Source organism: Bidens hawaiensis, unplaced genomic scaffold, assembly GCF_021521415.1.
Source record: "Bidens hawaiensis isolate Kalapana, Puna unplaced genomic scaffold, B.hawaiensis_p1.1 tig00019689_1, whole genome shotgun sequence".
Taxonomy (NCBI): domain Eukaryota; kingdom Viridiplantae; phylum Streptophyta; class Magnoliopsida; order Asterales; family Asteraceae; genus Bidens; species Bidens hawaiensis.
The window spans coordinates 225,674-243,193 of record NW_027492991.1 but is presented as its reverse complement, the minus strand read 5'-3'; the positions used below and the strand labels follow the sequence as shown (position 1 = coordinate 243,193).

General features: G+C 33.6%; 3 protein-coding genes across 3 annotated transcripts; 1 reads left to right on the top strand and 2 right to left on the bottom strand.

Moving 5' to 3' along the window:
• Positions 1 to 1,539: 1,539 nt before the first annotated feature.
• LOC143559006 (uncharacterized) lies at positions 1,540 to 4,893 on the top strand. The gene is made up of 13 exons (XM_077047720.1): positions 1,540 to 1,776; positions 2,362 to 2,435; positions 2,520 to 2,658; positions 2,726 to 2,920; positions 3,012 to 3,178; positions 3,272 to 3,417; positions 3,491 to 3,589; positions 3,675 to 3,796; positions 3,886 to 3,987; positions 4,062 to 4,168; positions 4,261 to 4,348; positions 4,420 to 4,604; positions 4,682 to 4,893. The coding sequence occupies exons 1-13, from the start codon at positions 1,627 to 1,629 to the stop codon at positions 4,875 to 4,877; spliced, it is 1,770 nt and encodes a 589-aa protein (XP_076903835.1). The 5' UTR covers positions 1,540 to 1,626; the 3' UTR covers positions 4,878 to 4,893.
• Positions 4,894 to 5,463: 570 nt separating this feature from the next.
• On the bottom strand, positions 5,464 to 9,153 carry LOC143559005 (myosin-binding protein 7-like). The gene is made up of 4 exons (XM_077047719.1): positions 9,031 to 9,153; positions 8,006 to 8,917; positions 6,664 to 7,235; positions 5,464 to 5,836 (listed from the first exon to the last, which is right to left on the bottom strand). Exons 2-4 carry the CDS (start codon positions 8,780 to 8,782, stop codon positions 5,704 to 5,706), a joined length of 1,482 nt encoding a protein of 493 aa, XP_076903834.1. The 5' UTR covers positions 8,783 to 8,917; positions 9,031 to 9,153; the 3' UTR covers positions 5,464 to 5,703.
• A 5,444-nt stretch (positions 9,154 to 14,597) lies between these two features.
• On the bottom strand, positions 14,598 to 17,039 carry LOC143559032 (strigolactones hydrolase CXE15-like). Its single transcript, XM_077047737.1, has 2 exons — positions 16,359 to 17,039; positions 14,598 to 15,092 (listed from the first exon to the last, which is right to left on the bottom strand). Exons 1-2 carry the CDS (start codon positions 17,024 to 17,026, stop codon positions 14,786 to 14,788), a joined length of 975 nt encoding a protein of 324 aa, XP_076903852.1. The 5' UTR covers positions 17,027 to 17,039; the 3' UTR covers positions 14,598 to 14,785.
• Between the last annotated feature and the right edge of the window lie 481 nt (positions 17,040 to 17,520).

Genomic DNA, 17,520 nt, shown 5'->3' with positions numbered 1-17,520 from the left:
ATCATATCCAAAAAGGTATTTTCGAGTCGGGGGTCTCACTGGAAGCAACCTCTCTATCATACGGGGTAGGGGTAAGACTGTCTACATCTTTCCCTCCTCAGACCCTACCATAGCTTTGCTATTGATGGGATATACTGATTACAATGATGATGATAATATCCATAAAGGTATTTATAGAATATGAAGTAGAAGTCGGTCTTGTTCAAATACCGAAGTCCAACTAAATTAAATGTGATCCATTTAAGTTTGATAGCAAATAGCCGAATAACGTATACCGCAATTACAATCTCATGAACACCCTCAATGATTAACTTTCTTGCAGTATATATATAAACAATTAAACATAAAAATCTTGAAACGATTTTTGTTTGTTATTGTTCTCATGTAGTAATTTAATATTCTATAATAAAACTCAACATATATATAGTTTATATAACACAATAATGAATTGAGTGACTCAATATTCAATTTTAGTAAACATGGCTTGCAAGTTGCAAGTATCATGCATTGTCTTATTTTGAAAATTCTTGAGTATTAATTGCCAACTAATTCTAGCATAAAGATTATTTATCAAGCGTGGTCGAGGATCCCTTGGCTTTGACGCAGCAATGTGGGTGCCTATAGATGATTTAATAGCAATAGTAATCAATCGTGATTGTAATTAACACCAATGCCAACAAATTATCACTATTTTTATGCTTTTGAGTTTTTAGTACCGGTTGTTGTTTCATTATACCGTGATGGTACTCACAGTGGCAGAACAACAATTTTTTTTTAAATCGTTGTTGGGTTTCCACGATATTCAAAGTTGATTGAACGTACAAACTGTATAGTTCAACAATATCATAGTCATTAGTGTGTTGGTACACGCATAAAGATTTGAACATATAATTTATTATTTATTCTTTAAACAATATACAAATCAAGTGTAAAAGAACCATATACGCAAAAGGTTGTTAATATGCAATCAATTATAAATACTAAAACAACGATAAACATAAAGAAACTTATACCTGTTACTTTAAATATTATACATGAGATATTTCAAACTCGAACTAGTCTAATCATCTTTCATATAGCATATGCAAGTTTTTCAATTCTTTACTTCAAAATTGTTTCAAAGTGTATTTGAGATTCCTTATTTTCATCTCCTTAGGATTTACAGAAAAGTCATAAGTCATAACTTATGAAACTTTTCTTTTTATATAGCAAATACAAACACTATTTTCATATTTTATAAGAAAACAAATATAAGAAATCCCAAACACCCCTGATTATTAAACACGAAATATACACTATTTAATAAGCTTATACATTTTAGATTTAATTTAGAAAAATATAAAATCAGTTTATTACATGAAACTTTACTATAAAAGAAGCCAGGCAACGGAAACAAGTAACGCCGTGAGTAAAACCAGGCCGAGGGAAGACAAACCAAAACAGTTGAAAATCAAAATGAAAGCCCAAATCCCGCTTTTTATAAATTATAATAATTTCCCACTCTCATTCTTTCGACCTTCAAATGTTATGTTGTCTTATTATTACTACTAGCACTGTTTCACTCTCAGGCCAATAATCGATCGTTGACTTACCGTTGACCACCACTCTTAAAACGACTCAGTAGAAATGGCCAAAGTAGCAACCCGAGGAACGATTATACCGCCGTCAAACTCTCATCTCTTTTCCGATGGTGCATCCACCGGCGGTTCTTTTATAAGCACCGGCGCAACCAAAACCAAAACCAAAACCAAAAGAAAGACGCCTTCTGAGTTAAGAGTAAGTATTAGTATTATTATTATTATTATTATTATTATTATTATGCAATTAGGGTTTAAATACTTCGTATCGATTCAAGCAATACTATTAGGGTTTGTGCATATGTGAGATCAAGCAATTAGATGCTAATTAACGATGAATGAATTAGGGCAAATAGCTTAATTGGCAAGTGGATTGATGCGTTGTGAGCTATAGCTGAATAAATTAAGTAACTAGATGTTAACCTGACAGTTAGAGGATAATGCAGGCATTGACAGATAGCGTGATTCATGTTTTGTTTAGTCAGTGGAGTAACATGTGATGTTAGCTAATTATATTGTACTTTAATGTTTAATAATTAATATTAACCAAATTTGTGCTTCACTATGGACGTCTGCTGGTACCGTGATGAATTTGTTAAAATTACTATACATAGAAAGTTAGAAACTCTATTTCCCATTTTACTATGAGAAATGTAAATATCTTTTTCGTTTTATCATTTTATGGATGCATACATTTTGTCACTTATATATGATTGCTTAGTAGGTATTGGAACTAAAGATCACAATAATCCAATAAGTAATCAGACTCATGATTTAATGACAGGCTGAGCAGTTAAAGGTTAAGAAGTTTGTTGAGCGATCTGATGAATCTCCAGCATCAGAGCCTGGTTCCATAAGGTATCTAGTCAACCACTCATAACCTTTGTTTTTTTTAAAGTTGTATTTTTTATGGACTTAAGTAACAATCACTTTATTTTATAGATATGCTAATGGAGTAACATCTGAGCCTTTTATAAAACCTAAAAATCCCAGATATGTTGACACTCGTGTGGATGAACTGTTTCCCAGTAGGAAAAACAGTATGAGGCTTAAAATGCTACCTGTGAAAGAACATGTGAAGGTACATGTTTGCTAAAATTTTGTTTGGTAATGACATTGTAGTTTCTAATTTTCTCTTGTTATTTCAGGAAAAGATTGATGTTGATCATACTGATAGCTTAAATAATTCTCCTGTAAAGATTGCTTCTGATAGGCGAAACAATGACGCACATGCTTCGACACAATCGCACATCACTTTAAAAAAATGTAAGGCAAGCACATTTCGTAGTGTTGTGGAGTTATCAACAGGTGGTGATAAATCCTCTGACTCTTCTATCAATATGGTACTTTTCTCTTTCTTTCTTTTTTTGTCTATATGTATATGTTTTAATCGATGCCGTGGACATATAAAAGTCAATATTACCTTTTTTATAGGATGAAGCCTTCAAAGGGCTTGCAGCTCGTCCACCTCTCAATGCCTCAGTAACAAATTCCACATCAGCAAATTTTTGCTCAGAGTTTGATATTTCCGGGCATAAAGTACCACTTGATTTCACATTGAAAACTAGCATGCGTGTGGTTGCTTCATCCTCGGTTAATTGGTAAGTGTTTTTGAATTCTTACAAAGTAAAAGGATCTATGTTTAAGTTTGTAAACTAGCATGCGTATGATCGTTACTTTTTATATTTGTTTAGGTTTCACCGGATGATGAGCTGTGGCACATTTAATGGGTCAACTGGTCAAATTTCTAATGCAAAAGCTTTGTATTCTTGGGTGTATCCACAGAGTTCTTTACCTCCTTCAGTCATATCTGCATTAACTTCATCTTCGAAAGGGGAAGGTATTAATATTGTGTAGGCTATCTTGTTTTCAATTTTTTTAACCACAATTGTTTTATAAATATAAACATATAGGTCAAATGGATTTCTTGATCAAACGTCAACTGGCATGGGAAACCTCATTTCGCAGCCTTTATATCATGTTGCGGAAGAACATTTGCAGCTTATTTTATGGTAGGTATTATATGATAGAATAAGTATTAGTTATTAGTTATTTGTTACATTTTTCTGACATAAATATATTCTTGCAAGTTTACAGTCTGCACAGGACAGTTTGTGGCAATGTTCACCAACATCAATGGCTCTACAGGAAGTAAACCTGTGTGCAGTGCGTATGTGTCCCAGTCAACAAGAAACTTAAGGTCACTGTTAAAAGAACAAGTATGTTTCATTGTTCCATCAAGGGTATTTTTGTTTTTTTATAACTTTTTTGTTCTTATCTGGTGCTAAGTTGATTTTATGAATTTAAGGATATATCTTTTACTATGCCTCTGTGCCATTCTAAAGTGGAACAAGTAACTACAGAAGACCTCTTTGAGCTCTCAGAGATTGAAAAGCATAATCTTGGAAAGGTATGATCCAATCCATGACCCATAACGGCATAACCATGATCCATGTACCATGACTCATTTCCATGTTTATGCAGACTAGGCGTACAGTATCTCTATCTGATGTGGATAATAGTCCGGAATCTTTATTGGTGTTTAGTGACAATAACGTACACGGGTTATATGAGTTTTTGCTTAATTACAGGTTAGCATAAGTTCCCAGTCAAAAAAGATAAAAACTTGTGTAGTTATTCTATTCTTACCGCTTAAATCTTTGTAATATACTTTCTGTTTCAGGTTTCTCTTACCATCTTTGAATACTTTAGACGTTCCTTTACTTTATTCACCAGTACCGTTTGAAAATGCTGCTGTTTCTGCACCAGAGGTTTGTTTATTTATAACTTTGTAGTGTTTAATGTTGTCAAACAACTTGTTAACTTTTTCTGTCTTGGATAGGTCAAATGTAAGGAGGTGAGGAAAATTGACCATATGTCTGGTCTAACCACAATACAACCTAACCATGATTCATCTTCCACTTCCCATTACACTATTGAAATCAAGGATACTTATCTTCCTCCATGGATAACCAGCAGTGTGTGTGATGCAATAAGGTCCAATGGTGATAGTAGCTTTGAAGCAAGGTATGATGGTTTCTTTTTCTTTATGATTTGTTTTTTGGTTCCTTAAATGGTTCCTAAAGTTGGTAAGCCTTTTGCAGTTTTGTGACGGAACCGATTTCAGTTGGTTTGAACGTTGGTCTTGATGTGGTTAGCTACAAGTTTGAAGGGTCGCAAGAACCGAGTTGCCCATTTGGTGTTAAAGATACTGTTGTTTCTCATCACTTGAGCTGTGGTTTTCTAAAAGGCTTAAAATACTGTAATGATTCTTATGCTGTTTCTCTCTCACCAGTTTGAGGTTATTTTGTTGCAAAATGCTGTTAATGTTTTCTTTTCTTAAACCTAACTAACATTGCAGTTGGATCAAATGTATCCTGCTTTTGTTGCAAAAAAATGTTCATGTTAAATCATGATTGTTAAAAGAGTATAGTTAAGTGCAAAACCAAGTTATCTTTTCCTCCAAGAATAAATTTCCCAAATAGATCAAATAGTTATTTTATCCTTAATTCTTTTCATATAAATGTGGTTCTATAATAATTTGGTTATCTATAAAAATTGTAATAAATTAGCATGTGAGTGATTACTTTCTTCTACTATAATCTTCCAGTTAATCATGCCTTGTTTAAGTTATGTTTTATTTGCGACATTGATTGTGGTTCTTCTGTTTGAAAGTCTATGACCTCTGGCCACCACTGGGCTGTTGATCTGCAGTTGATATGTGGTATTGACTGTATGCTTTTGTAATCTTCTTATGAGGTGTTTGGTGGTTTGATTATTAAAAGGGATTGCGTTACAAACGTATCTGTAGGTGGTATTAAACTCAGACGTCATCGCTTGTAGAATTAATAAAAGAGATGTATGACAACATCAACAGAACTTTTTGAAGCTATAACACATGATAGTTGTGAGCCAAATACAATGGTATGACACCAAAATATGTAAAATATAATATACAGTGAGCAATTACATTTTGTTGGTTTGAGCTAAATTCCAACATCCTTAGTTTCCTAATCCACCAGAAAACCAGTTGAAAGGAAAAACCATTCACACAACTCATTAATCCAACAACAATCCCACAAATTAAATAACCACAAAATCAACAAACAACGTGTAGTTTAGGATATTACAGTTTCACCATCAATTTGGTGAAAGGTGTGTTTTGTGTTCTGGTAACACACCTCCATTGCCCCACCAGAGATCCCTTGTCCAAAACCACCATCAATCCTGGATTACTTGGGGTCATACCGAACATATACCTAAACAACACGAAAATGGACCACCTTAGTTTATACTTGATAGAACTATGAATTACCGGTTTCCGGGTAATACATTGTTGGCATTACATGTATACATTGATGTTTGATGTGCACAAATGACATGGTAAAGTTTTTAGGCTTTTAGGGGTAATTTAATTTAAATTATTTGATTTTTTTTTCAACTTTTATTTAACATATAATTAGTTTTATATAATAATACATAACATTCAATTAAAATATAAATATATAGTATTTTTTTTCCTGCACTTCAATATAAATTTTATTGAACACCCATTTTTGTACGGGTGTTCAATGTTCATTATTGTTACAAACCAAAAAGTTTTCGTTTTCGGTTTTAGAAATCCGAATTAGGTTTTTATTAAAGTTTTGTTGTTTTTTCTAAATTTAATTACAACTTTGGACAATCTTATTTAGCCTAACATAATCCAATTTGATAATAAATTTAAGAAAGCATTTATTTAGTTGAAAACCAAAAATTGAACTAAATACGAATTCGATTTTTGATTGGGTTTTTAACTTTATAAGGTTGGCTCAGCAACCGAAAAAATAAAACAAAGTAAAACAAAAACCGAACCAGTAAAAACCCCTAGTTATAGTATTGTGTATAAAAAACTTTATATTTAATAAATTCAGTTTTTTAAAAAAATATTTAGGAAACAGAACTTCATATTGAGGAAACATAAATTGTTATATAAAATGAAGATAAAAAGAAATAAAATTAAATTTTTTGTGAGATTTGGAGACAAATATCACATTTCCAAAAATCTTTAAAAAACTAAAAGAAAAAAACTCATAAATGTACTTACTTGGTTTGATTAGCATTTCTTCTCCACAAGACAAATGATACAACAGTTTGGCCAAAAGTCTTGAAATAAGATGTCTTCTTAGCAGGCATCCTGCTTGTTGCTGACATATGATCTTTACACAAATTCTGAGCTATCTCCTTCAATAACACCAGTTGCGCCTTATCTGTTCGCATATTAATAATGGCTTGTCTCATCGATTCACGATCAGCTTCAAGCGCATGAAGTCTTGCATAGAGTTTCATAACTTCTGGATCATTAATCTCATTATGAAACACTGAATCCTTTGTGGCGCTAATACAATCATCGTACGTGTTGTTAATGTTAATGTTAGCTTTTTGGTCATTATAATATGTTGCTGGTGCGGGTACTGGTACTGGTGCAGGTGCATTATAATGTATCGAGTCAACTGTGTATATTCTGTCCCCACTCATTTCACTTCCAAATTCCGAGCCATTTTCGACCTTTTTAAGGTTGGAATCCTCTTCTTTAATCGTTGCGAAGAACGAACCCATGCTATCTGACGAGAAACGAGTCGAGGGCTTCTGCTTTCGTGGGGAGTGACCAACGATTACCTATGAGATAGAATGATATAAAATGTACAATTTGTTGTGCCAGACTAAAAGTCTAAAATATGTTGTGGTAGATCATGCATGTCGCGTATTGATTTATTTGTTATTTTAAAGAGTAAACTGCAGTTTTCGTCTCTGTGATTTGTTCAAATATGCGGTTTTAGTTCAATAGCTTCAGATTGCGATTTTTGTCTTAGTGGTTTCATTTCACTTGCAATTAAACCCGAATTCATTAACCTCGTTAATTCTGGTCGTTAAACTCATCAGCGTGCCTCTCACGTGAGGGCGCTTTTGTCCTTTTCTCCCCAAATAAACCTCAGTCCTAATTCGCAAGCCCCTCATGTGAGGGGTTGGGGTGTATTTGGGGAAAAAAGGACAAAACCGCCCCTCACGTGAGGAGCACACTGATGATTGTAACGACCAGACTTAACGGGATTAATGAATCCGGGTTTAATTGCAAGTGAAATGAAACTACAGAGACGAAAATTGCAAATTTGAATATTTGACTAAAACCGTAGATTTAGACAATTTACATAGACGAAAACTACAATTCACTCTATTTAAAAATTCCATTGCTAATCTTAAAAATATCATTGTTATTACATCTATTATCTTGGTCAAAGTGGATAATTTTTTAAAATGAATAATTTGCTGATTTAGTTTTTTATTTATCTCATTAAAAATAACTAATTTGACCTTTTGTTTTTATTTATATTTTACAAAATATTTAATAACATGGAATATCTTACTAGGTTTTCATTATTCTATATTACCTTCTCAAGGACCGGCTGATGGCACGGGCTTCGTTCTAACTGGTTGATTCGGTGCTCTAGGTCTTTTATAGAACACGGTGTTTGTGTTTCGCTAAACGCGTATTTATCAATGTCGATTATTTCGGTTTCAGCCTCGTCCGGGTACATTTGTTGCTCATTTGTATGGCATTTTAGAGGCGGGTAATCATCAAACTGGATAGATTGAGTATCCGAATTCGTAACAATACTATTACTATGTGTAATCACACCTTTTACACCTTCGGCTTCGGCTTCGGTTAACCCATAACTTATCATTCGGTATTTATACGCTTGCACTTCACACGTTAACGATTGAATCGTTTGTTCTCGTTTATACAACAACTCTTCCAACGCCGCAATCTCCTGCTGGTCATGGCTCGATTTCTGCTCCGCAAACCGCTTAAACTGCCGTGCCTCCATCTCGATACTCGCCTTCTCACGTTGCAATCGTAAAATCATCGACATTGCCTCGTTTGCGGCAGAGGAAGACGCGTTGCGCTCTTCCTCTAGCTCAACCGCGAGTAGGTTAATAGAGTTTTGTTGGGTTGAAACCATTTCACAGAGTGCGGAGCACTCATTTTCTATATCGACCCGGGCCACCTGTGGTACTGGTACAGGTAGGCCCGGGATCAAGAAACTTTGGGTCTCGAGCTCTAGCTCGTCGAGCTTTCGCTTAACCGAGCGGAACCATGTTTTGGTACATGATCGGTTAGTTGTTGGGAAACAATAGTTGCAACCATATTCACATTTTGATTCCATATATGATAGTGATATATTATGATGAGTTTATAAATATAAGTATAGATTGAATTGTTATGTGATATATTTTTTTCCTTTTACTAATTATCCGGCAAATCATCAATCCTTCAATATCAAGAAAGCGACTACAGGACCCTGAAATTGGAATAATTAAGAAAATGAATAATGTTAAGAGTTAGGGATTATTATTATTATTATTATTATTATTATTATTATTATTATTATTATTATTAATAATAATGGGTTACCTTGAATGATTTGTCTAATAAAACAGGGGCCTGAAGGGAGCTTAGGTCATGATTGTTGAAGATTGGAGGTGGAATTTCCCCAACAATATGGGGAATACTATGAGACCAAATATGTACAACATTAAGATATGTGAATGGTGGATCATGTTTTACGAAGAAAGAGAGGGAAAACAGCAACATTTTTCGATTAATTGATTGGACGAAATCCGAATTATAACTTTTAACTTCGGTTTTTTGAATTTTTGAATCATACGGTATATTAATATAAATTCGGTTTTCGGTTCAAATAATTGTCTAAGCAAATATTCATATAAGCACATGCTAACAATACAACTTTGCTTATATTCATAAACACAAATATTTGGTTTCCGTATATTTTGTATGCATAATTCACACTGAAATCAAAACACAATGTAGCACATATTACAAATTATTATTACATTAAAGGACATGAACTCAGCTCCCGCATTTGAGAAGGGTCCAGTGAGTTCGTGATATGGTGTATGCAACTTTACAGGATATTGTTTCACACCTTGAACCTATAACTTCAAGATCACAAAGCAGCAACCTTACTAGTTTCTCCAAGGCACGCTCTTGCATTCTCATTGATAAAAAATAAAATTCATGATCTCATTTTTTAACATTCATTTAATTCAAACAATATTTGTTGGAAGAGATGCATGTGCCGTTGACCTTAATTCTTGTTTAAAACCTGACTTAAAGGGGTTTTCTCACCGTAATGGGTTTTATGGATGACAACGAGTTGGGTTTAGGACGATTTTATGCATTCCTGAACCCATACTAGCTTAGTAAAGCTCGTCCCAGACTAGTCAGGTTTGCGTATACCATTTACTTTATTAAAAATAACCGTCAAGTATTTATCGAGTTTTGACAAGTTATAACTGATCGATTCCAAACAAATGAACAACGAAATGATAAAATGACAATACAATTTTAAGAAATACTTATCATTAAAACTCGCTGGAAAATGAGTGAAGACAGAAACATGTTAGATAGAGAAGCGTGAACATAACAAAAGAAGAAAGGTGAGAGATACATATCATATGACACCTACCATAATACGTGTCAACATATTCTTGCATAATAAGACTTGTAATTTATACAACAATAATAATAACAGTAAAACAGTACTCAAATGTGAGTATACCCTAAATTTTAAATTAATAGTTATATAATATATTAAATATAGGATACCAAACTTAAGATATATTACATAAGAAAATTCACTTCATTTCTTGTATAAAGAAATTAACAACACTACTTACTAAACTGTTTAACTAATACTTTGAATTTCATATGTATTTTTAATTTCTATATATAGTGGAGGGGTTATAAAATGGGGTGATGTGACGCCCAGTAGGTAAAATATTGGTTTTTGTTTTATGGGTGTAACGGTGTTGTAGCCCCATATTACCATATAAATATATATATGTATATATATCACACACACTATTATAATAATAATATAACATAAACAAGAACATACGACAAGTTCTCATCGTCCCCCCCCCCCCAATCGCCTATTTTGACGCCCCGGGGGCGGTGTTCGCGCCCTCTGTCTCCCTTTTAGTCGCCCCACTACGGGTGGCCTAACGTCCTCGGATCTTCTTCATATTCTTGAAAAACCGCAATAGTGGAATAATAGTTTACGGTGGAGGTGGCACGACCTTTCCTTACTCTCTACCACCCTAGCCACCAACCATTGATATTATATATGTCACGTCATTTGAACCAAAACTACCCGTGCTGCTATTCAACAACAATTATTTTCCCTGGCTTCATCCTCGACTTCATGAACCCGTTCTTGATCAACCCTATGGCCGCACCTGATCCACTCCGCCCAACCCTAAACAACCAAATGGAATCCGAATTATTCACAGGTTTATGCCTCGATCATCCTTATTTTATCACTGTTAATATATTTTTAATTTTGTATGTTTGTTGATTTTATTTACAGATTAATCAAAGCCAGTAACATGGTAAATCATGAAAATCAAGTTAATAAGCATTTTACTTATAAATATATTGTTATTAAAAATGATATAAAAACACATTCATAACTGTTCCTTGTAAGTTTTCATCTTTTGAAAATTTGTTTTAGGTTAAGTTCTCCATTGTCCATTTGTCCTATTTTAGTCAGAGTATATATATTGTTTTAACCGGACACAGGCTAAATTCAAAGTTTGACATGAGCGTTTCCTTGGGAAACCATACCGCCGGCTTTCACTTGACAGTCATTGTGCCGCAACAAAAGCAAAACTCTTTGGTATAACACACGGTGACATGAAAACTCGGCCGGACTCATGATTTGAACTAACAACCTGATCGCAAGGTTTAGTTCAAATCATTTATTAACATAATCACCAAAAGTATCATAACTAAGAATCAAACTTAAGTCTCTGTTAAAGAATGTAAGTCTTTTTACCACTATCACAATAATCAACCCAATACTATTAAGCTTTAACACCATGTTAAGACCAAATAAAAATTTAGGTCTATCGGAATAATATTTTATTAAGAAAATCCAAATCAATCAAAACTACTTTTGTTGGAAAGGGTCAAGAGACATATATGGGATTAGTATATAAAAAGTTACAGTTGAATTTTAAAAAAGTTAATGTTCATCATATTTAACTAATACAATCATTAATTTAATTGAAGATCAAATAAAAAGTTTAGGTCTATCCAAATAATATTTTATCAAGAAAATCCAAATAAATCAAATTACTTTTGATGGAAAGGGACGTAAATGACTCAGAGTGGTTTATCTATAAATTGAATAACATCCTGCTACGTACGTATATATGAGGCTCTTTCTAACGTTTTTTTAGACACGTAATGGTTTATAAAAAATACAATAATTATTTAATGTCTTAGAACCGTTGACTGTCGTCTCCTCACCCACTTTAATGTAACGATGTTTTGAGAGCGGAGTCTAGGAAGGTTGCTAAGCATGAGACATTGTGTTTGGAGAATCAGCACGTGTTCATTCCATTTGCCTTCGACACTTTTGGATCCCTAGCTCCCGAGGCGGTTCGCTTCTTTGAGCGGGTGCAGAAGGTGGTCCACAGTGACTCGCAGAGCCTGAGGAACCAAGGATTTATATTTAGTAGAATAGGCTTGCGATTTAAAAGGGGATAGCGGCGCAACTTGTTGCTCGCTTACCCATCATCCAGATGTAGTTCGGTTTGTGTTATATATAAAAGGATCATGTTTAACGTACTTTTATGGATAGGTGGTATAGGTCGCCGCCCTAATACACTTAGTCTAATAAGTGTTAAAAAACACAGTTAAATTATATAAAAGTTTCTATTCATCAGATATAATTACTATAATTAATTTAAGAAAATCATTCTTAAAGACCAAATGAAAATTTAGGTCTATCTAAATAATATTTATACAGAAAAATCAAACTGCTTTAGAAGGAAAGGGACATAAAATAATATTCTATTACGCGTGTAAATCCGTTAAAAGGAGTCTCCCGCATCATCATTAAATGTGCTACTAGTAACTTTTATACACTATTTTGTTTTATTATTTTATGATTTCTCTTTGTAACTTTAAGTCACCCACACGACTAATTGTATAGTTTCATCAAATGGGAATGACATGACAAAACTACTATGAAGAACATGTATAGCATTATGAAAACAGTAAACAACCAAACTTTTTTATCTAAATAAGATGACTATAGCACAATAGTCATATCGCGTCTAAAGGCAAAGATTGGTCAAAACCTTATCGGGTGCTGTCAATTGTCACACAACCTTACAACAATCGATAATGTTAGGATTTCATTGCTTGTGAAGCTTTTCAGAGTTACTTAAATGGAAGTCTTCGAGAATATATGTCAAAACATATTAATGATTGCTCTAGGGCTTGCGAGTAAATGAGCGATTGCCATGGCGAATCAACCTTTAGGGTTATAGTTACCATTCTCGTATACACAAAGAACTGGAACAAATACCTTATCATCGGTTGGTTACGGAACACCCTACTTAAAAGCTCGAAGCAAATTGTGTTTTAAACAAGGTTAATCATGAGAGCGGCTCGTTGGGACATAAAATCGTCTTTTTTTTCTTTCTTTTAACATGATTAAGATATTTTTCTTTATAAAAGTCTTGCACAAATCCTAGAAGCTCTTTCTGGTTCATTTATGAAGTTTTTTGTCAAACAAGACAACAAGTTAATGCTATCACGTTCTTATTAACCAGTATAATTGGTTGAATGTTTTGTTATTAGCAAGTTGTTATTATTATTTTTTTTCATATAGTTATTCTTTGATCTAGGGTTTGTTTTATTTTTGTAATATGCTATTGACGTACAGATTATTTATTATAGTCAAAACCATCACGACTTTTGTGGGATGGTCATGAGCTTTACCTTAGATTGAGGTTTCTTCTGTTTGACGTCACATTTTTGAATCCCATCATGTGCCATATTCCCGGGTTTAAGCCTGGGTGAAAGATCATTGGTCAGATTAGGCCTCACGACATCAAACCCCTAATGTTCGCGGCTAAAAAATTAGTATAATCAAATCCCAATTTCATCAATTTGTTTGTCAACTACCTTTGTTTTTTGTTGGAGTTGAAGCAATATTTTTTCTAGTTTTAGTTTAGGACAATATCTTTTGGCTGAAGACAAATAAGTAGTTTACTTTATATTTATTTGTTTGAATCGGGTAATGTTTTAAGACCAAAATGGTTGATTTTCAAGAAAATGGATTGTAACTTTGTGAGTAGGGAGAGAGAGAGAGACAAAACATGAATGGTGCCAAAATTCTATTCCAACGTTCTTTCATCCTAGTCAATAAAAGGCATATCTTTCAATCAAATCAAAATCTCCAATTACCTTCTTTTCTTAACCCCATGTGCCGATCCTCAATCAAATCTTGTTTTCCATTCAACAATCTTGGATGACGTTTGAATCTACTTTGCATCAATTTCTCGCCTTTAACCTTGAGAAAGACACATGTCTACTGCTGTAAACGAACCGAATGTTTAGTGAATCGTTCATATGAACCGTTTGGCGGAAAGTTTATTTAATAAATGAATGAACACGAATAAAAGATTTTATCGTTTAGTTAAATGAATGAACATGAACATAGGTTTCGTTCGTGAACGTAAGATTATTTGTTCATTTATGTTTATTTCTTTATGTTCGTTAGTTAGGTTTGTTTTATTTTTTAATAGCATCATTTGTAAAAAACTAACCTAACATTTAAATTGTATAAACTTGTTTTTTATGTTCAGTTCATTTCCGTGCTTCGTTAATAAACCCGTCATTTGGGGACAATTGTGTTTGTGATTATTATTATCTCAATTGCTTATTAAGGTAACTATGTTCAATGTTTTTTTATTAAGAATGTTGCTTTTTTTTTTCTGAAGTACTACATGTTCGTATGCGTTCGTGAAACGAACAAACACCAACAAGATTTTCTGTTTGGTTAGCGTACTTGTCTAGTGTGAGTCCTGCTTTACCGATTTCATCATGGTATTAGCAGGATTCGTTGATTTTTCTGATAACGAGCTTTTACGTTAAAAAGATTAAAACAAAACTACTTACTAGTAGATTTTGATCACTTGTATAGCAAACGGGCCTTATTAAAAGCCTAAAATATTATTACATGGACTCATCATACAAAGAGGCTATTTTTTACATGATACAAAGGCTTTAAACATTACCAACATCTAACATCTCAAAAAACAAAAACACACATGACCAGCTTAATTAGTCAAGTTGAATGTTCTGACATGAAACTTTTTACTAAACTCAAAACCGAATCCGATACATCTGAATAAGGCTCGTTAACGAAGAACCCATGTTGTTTGCCATCGAATTCAACGTAACGTGCTATCTTTCCAAGCTCTTTTAGCCTATCTGCATATAGGTTCACTCTATCTTTCATAATCTCATTCCCTCCTGCCATTATGAGTATCGGGTCAAGCTTAACGAGCTCAAGACTTGGACTTTCACGCCCAATTGGGTTAGCGAATGGGTGATCCGCCTTTGCGCCTATCGGTAATGACATTCTCCAGAACCTGCCATTGAAGTTAGTCAAAAGTTAAGTACCATTCACAAACCAACTAGAGAAAAATAAAAAAAGTGATTTGATAAGGTTAATCATGATATAATGCATAATTATCCACTAAATTATAATTAAGAAAACATATTAAAATGAAAAATAATTATTAGTCAACACAACACCTCTTTTTATTGACAAAGACATGTTGTGGGACCCACCATATCTGGTTAAGAAACCTGTGTATGAGGATGAATTTCATTTCGCTTTTAGTAGTAAAATGACTAAAATTCATAATGATCCAAATTCATGAATAACCCGGATATTTCGTTTTCACAAATAATGATATTATGATACATATTTATTTATACTTAATAAAAAGTTTTATATGCAGTTTATGCATACAAATCAAACAGAATGCAAATATTTATGTTATTCAATTATTTATCAATTTTTGGTATAGAAAAACATACTATGCATATACATATACAACAAATATTTAACAATTTTGTTATATATAAAAGTCAGGATACGAATCCTTACGAATTTTATATTTGAACCATATTTGTAAAAAGAAAGTTAGATTTAGTTAACTTAATAAATCATTTTCCTTCCTATACTCACGTTTAATTTAAAACCTAAAGGAAAACCAAAGAAACCAATTCATTTATTTCAAACATCCATTGCTTTTGTAGATTGTTTGTTCTTTAAATCATGCTTATTGTAATTAAACTCATTAACTCGGTTAAATAATCGAATCGTGCCATGGTGGATCATAAGATTACGAGTTGTTTTAACATGAACCAAATATACTAACTTTCTAACACGAACGAATTTAAAAGTTTTCGTGTAACATGTTGAGACTTTTACATAATGCATAGAAGATGATTAAAGTATTGAAAGAAAGGAAAAAGTATATATGATAGTTACGTAACATTCTACTGATATGAACAGTCATGAACATGTTTATTTCATAACCAATAATACGTTAAAATTTATAGTAGTGCATGATATTATAGGCCTCGGTTGTTATAATTCTCATATATAATTTAAAAAATATATATATTTTTGACAAATATATATATATATATATTGGGAATGTTAACATACAAATAAAATTAACGTGCTAAACGTGAGAATCAAGTAGAGTAATTTTATATACAAATAATTACTCTACTTGATTCTTATGTTTAGCACGTTAATTTTATTTGTATTTAATCCAAAATATATATATAATATACACACTTGACCTTAGAATCTAGGGTGAATCTAACATAATACTTACATGTCAAGAATGTCCACGGTCAACATCTTCTCCGGCAACCCTTCCGCCTCCGATTTCGTCCTCTCCTTCCCGCCAAAAAACGGTGCCATCATCACATACCCTCTTATCTTCACCGGCAAAAGCTCGGGCGAGCCGGGTCCCAGCCGGACCGCCAAGTAGTGAGCTATGTTCCCACCGGACGAGTCTCCAATGATAAAAACCCTATCAAAGTCAAACAAGTCAACAAAACCCTTCATATCACCGTTAGTGTTACCCGCCACCGTTTGAAGCCACTTTACAGCGTTAAATGAGTCGTCAAGAGCTGCCGGAAGCCTATGTTCCGGTGCAAGACAGTAGTCTGGAGCCACCACAATGGCGTTTAAGGCGGACGAGAGGCGGAGGCAGCAGTTGTGGTAGTTTGGCCATGCGAATGAACCGAAACAGAAGCCGCCACCGTGGAAGAAGTATATGACCGGTAGTTTGGTTTTAGGGACGGTGGTGGTGGGTTTGTAGAGGCGGAGGTGGAGGTTATGGAGTTTGTTGTAGCAATAATCTTGATATACGACGGAACCGTCGTCTTTGACCGGATAGGCGGACAAGTCGATGTTTTCGTGACGGTGAATGGAACCGTCGCTAAGGATTTGGACAATGCCATGACAATCTTCCACAACATGAGGAAGAGAACCCATTTGTGGCTATTTTAGTTATTGGAAGTGTGATTAATTAGTGGATTAAACGAGGGTATTTATAGAAGTTGGAAAGTGTAGTAATAGAGATTTTAAAAGGGTATCAATATTGTAAATTCACTAAATTCAAATATTTTGAAATTGCATGTCGTTTTCCAAAATAAAAAAGTAAAAAATGTACATCGAACAAAGGTGTTGGTGATAAAATATAGCATGAAAACATCGGTGACAAATGTAACTTAAAATATTTATGATATTGTGAGAGGAAGGGTGAGTAGGGATAAGCAAATTCAATATTGGTACCGGTACCGATATCTGTACAGATTTGGAACCGTCTACACTGAATATGTACCAAAATTTTGAGTTTCGGCTCCGGTATATCTCAAATTTTACCTTCAATACCGGTACCAAACCGAATATTTTGGGTATCGGTACCGGTATGGTACCAATCTCATCCCTATGGGTGAAGCTAGAAGAATTGCAAAGACCTAAAATAT